Raw genomic sequence first — 4143 nt, forward strand, 5'->3', positions numbered from 1 at the left:
CTCAGGAGAAGGATTAGCAGCCTCTGCTCAGTGCTACCTACAGCCTCAGAAACCAGTGGAGGGTTGGCGTGAACCAGACTCACTTAACAGCAGTCAGATGGGAGGGCATGGCGAGAAAATGACCACATCATCCCCAATACACCTCACAGTCAGCCCGCACGTGGGAAGTGGCCCAGGGAAAGGGCCCTGTTGTCACCGTTAATAGCTTTCACATTAGCCCTCGTTAACAGTGACTGCATATACAACTCAACTAAACACTGGTGCTGTGCCACCCCAAGGGGAGCTGTAGCTCAGACCCCACAGTCCACAAGGCAGGCAGTCGCCGGCTTCTTTTCAGAAAGAGACCCAGGTCTGTCTTTCCCATCTGCCTGACTGAAATCCCAGCTGAAACCTGTTCCGCATCACAAGGACACAGGAACATCTGCTGGTACATGGGTGGCGGCTGCATTAGTTAAGAATTGAACCCGTGTCTCCCACATGGAAGCTAAGGGTCCTAACACTGAGGCAGCATTGCTCCTTGACTCAGTTTAGGCCATAAAGGCAGGGCTTGGTGACTGGCAGAGTCAAAAGCAGTCAACCTCAGTACAAAGGAACGTTTAGGCTGAGGACAATGAAAAGGTGACATTCTGCAGTACAAATTGGGAGGAGTTAGGTGTGTTTGACTACAGTGGGTCACAAGGCCCATCAGGAAGTCCACTGTTTACCTAACAGATCCACACCATCCCTTATGTGGCAAAGGAGAGGCCTGGAATGGCAGGAAGGGTGCAGATGTGTGAGAGGTAAGATGCCTGTCACAGTGGGATGGCTGCTTTACTCTAGGGATGAGCATGTGAAGTTTCCAGAAGCCACAATGACCTGTCTTCCTACTGTTAGCCTGGTAACCCTGGCCACAGTGCCCTTCCCCTCTCTACCATGTGCACAGCCAGTGAGCATTTTCTCCTCTGTTCTCAGGCACTCTAACTTCCTGAGGCCCTTTCTCCAGGACAAACAACGTCTAACCTTTCAACTCTACCTCCTGGATCTAATGTGTACACAAACTCCTTGCCATCATGTTGCTACTGATCAGAAACGATCCTATAGGACCGAGTAGAACTGTCCCCTGGCTTTTCCAAGAATTGATGCCTCTGAAATGTGGTGCTGGTGAGGAGCACTGGAAATGCCAAGGCTTGCCAAAAGAATAAAGACATTTATCTTGGAAAAAACATAGAGCGTTCCTTGAGGACAAGGATGGTGCGACTTCACAGACATTGGGAGTGTTTTCAGGACTGCTCAGTCTTGGCAAATGACATCTTGCTGGGAAAAACACAGGATCAGTGAAGGGTAGCAAGACCCTCAATTAGATGGATAGGCAGATGATATGCATGTATATCTATACAAATATCGAATGCTTTGATGGCAAAATTTCAGAATCGTTGCTAAGATGAATGGACTAAATTTTATCTATTATTTTATGTATAAAATGGCATATATGATACAATTTTAATATAATCATTATAAAAGGTATATTATTAATATATAATAATTTAATAAATACATTCTATATCGATAGGGATGGATAGGTAGGCAGGCAGATACACAGATAGATGATAGAGAGAGATAGAGATAGATAGATGATAGATGATAGATAGATAGATAGATAGATAGATAGATAGATAGATAGATAGATAGATGATAGATAGATGATAGATAGATAGATGATAGATAGATCAATCGATCGACAGAGACACAGACAGTGCTGCCTAGTCATCCCATGGTGACCTACGAACAGCTGGTGAGAACTTTGCCCTGTTGGGTACCACTAAGTTGGAAGGAACCTATAGCTGACCCTCCAGTGGGTTTTCAGAGGCAGTTAATCACACAGGAGGAGGTTACACATCTTTACCCAGAGCAGCTAGAGGACACAAACCATGTACCTCCAGGATGGCAGTGCAGCTTCTTACTACTAGGCCACCATTTTTCTTAGCATCATTTACAGAGTTTTTCTGTCAAAACTTAACACAATCATCTCTGTATAAGGCCAAAGATTAAATCACAAATCTATTGACAACCACAAACTAATATCTGAGAAAATAATAAAACAGTGTCCTTGAGGTATCTGTGTGCACAAAACCTAAATAAACACAAATATCAGAAAGGAAAAACTGGAGTTATAATATCAATCTGGGAGTAATGTCCAAAGAGATTGACCTCATCCTCACACTTTCAAAGACTCACGTAAATTATTTCCAATGAAAAATTACTTTGCCACAAAAAAAAAAGAAAAGAGAAAGAAAGTAGCATGTAATCACTTCTTGGAAATGACCATTCAATTGAGTAATGGCAGGAGGCCATGTACCCGAGCCAGGTATGAGATTTTTCACCCAATGTCACAGCAAATTACTTGCCTGATTTTTCTACAGCAGAGTGTAGCAACAAACGCTCCATCTCTAATTCACTTCTGAGTCTGTAATTTGATAGTAGAAAAATACAATGAAATATTTAAATCCCATTCAAGCCTTTATTCTTAAGCAATCTTTTTTCTTTTTAGATTGAGGGATAACAACTGTTCTCTTTAGTTCTCAACCAAAGAAAAGATAATGTAAAGATGTACATGAAACGAGAGCTTAAGTCAGTGGAGTAAAGAAACAAAAGAATCTTTTCTCACTAAGACTGTAGGGACCACTAGTAAAAGGAGTTGATTAATTTAAAATTAAATTTAAAAACTTCTTCTAGTGTTAACAGGTATTATTTTGTGATTTTAATTTCTAAGTAGGAAGAAATCAAAGAAACAGCATTTTATACTGAGAAAAACAAAAGAGGATAATCCTACTGATTTTGAAATATACTGTGCATTTTTCTGTTGCTTCTGGACACTATATCATGGATACTTCGGATAAATTCTACTAGGTTTATGCTAAAATAAAGTGCAAGAAATGCTTTTAAAAGTATAAAGTAATTGCAACCACTTTATTTCTTCTTCATGGTTTTAAATAAAATAAGTGGACTGTGTCATTTTTTATACATTCAGAGACTAAAAAATGGCATCTGTTAAGACCTTAAGGGGGTCTGGTGGTACAATAGTTAAGCACTGAGAAGCTCACGCAACCACTGGCTCTGCAGAGAGAACTGGTGATCTACTGTCATAAAGATCACAGCCCAGAAAGCCAGGTGCAACAGTTCTACTCCACCAACTGACATTGCTGCAAAGTCAACCCCGTGGGAATGTGTATGAACTTTGTAAGGAAATCAGTATAAAATTTAAAAAAATAGGAATTGGATAAACTGAGAGAAATATGGTTCTTTAAATAACATAGATCAACCACTACATAGAATGAAATAGATAACATGGAAGCCACATTTCTACAAAAACTAAAATGGTTCAAGAAAGTATTCTTACACACTAGCTCATTTTATCACAAGCTAAAAGAAAAAGAAAAAGGTACTGACATTTTGCTACTTAAGAAGTTAGGGGACTTGTAGAGTATTAAAGATGATGGCAACCTTCTCAATACACAAATTCCAAAGACTTCATTCCCAATTTTTTTCATAGATGATACTGTTAAATATCATGTGTTTCTGTGCTTTGTTTTTCTCCTCCAGAGACTAGAATTACTTGTGAATTGAATTCTCCTTGTTTTCTACTGGAACCACTTTTCTGTCCTTTTATTTCCTCTCTCACTTGTACACTTTGGGTTCCTACTTTTCTTCACAGCACCTCATCATAACGTCATTAAAACTATTCTTCCTTAACATTTGTCACTTAATGTGTGATATAATGCTTACTTTCTCAGATCCTTCTTTTGTTCAGTGTTAATTCTGTTTCTTTTCCTCTGTTTGTTCTTGTTGAATTTTGTGCATGGTTTTTAAATTTCAGAATCAAGGTTGTTTTCACATCCATGACCTTTTTGAGATTATTTAATTTATATATGAGTGCTATGTTTAATTCTCCAGCACTGGGCTGTACGAGGAGGAATGTGGCATCAGGATTGGTGGAAGAATCGTCAACAACCTGCATTATGCAGATGACACAACCCTGCACTCTGAAACTGAGGAGGACCTGAAGCTCTTCCTGCAGAAGGTCAAGGACTGCAGTCTTCAATATGGATTGAATCTCAATATCAAGAAGACAAAGATTCTCACTACTGGGTCAATTGGCAACATCAG

At 39.6% G+C, this 4143-nt stretch overlaps 1 protein-coding gene across 1 annotated transcript in view; it reads right to left on the reverse strand.

Annotated features, from left to right (window-relative positions):
* Positions 1-4143, reverse strand: part of LOC102863854 (chromosome unknown open reading frame, human C6orf118) — a 33843-nt gene that overhangs the window by 17414 nt on the left and 12286 nt on the right. Inside the window, exon 5 of the mRNA XM_006882826.1 lies at positions 2385-2443. Coding sequence (XP_006882888.1) covers positions 2385-2443 — 59 coding nt within the window. The remainder of the gene's footprint in view (positions 1-2384; positions 2444-4143) is intronic.

Source organism: Elephantulus edwardii, unplaced genomic scaffold (genome assembly GCF_000299155.1).
Source record: "Elephantulus edwardii isolate Elephantulus edwardi_28Jun2011 unplaced genomic scaffold, EleEdw1.0 scaffold00024, whole genome shotgun sequence".
Taxonomy (NCBI): domain Eukaryota; kingdom Metazoa; phylum Chordata; class Mammalia; order Macroscelidea; family Macroscelididae; genus Elephantulus; species Elephantulus edwardii.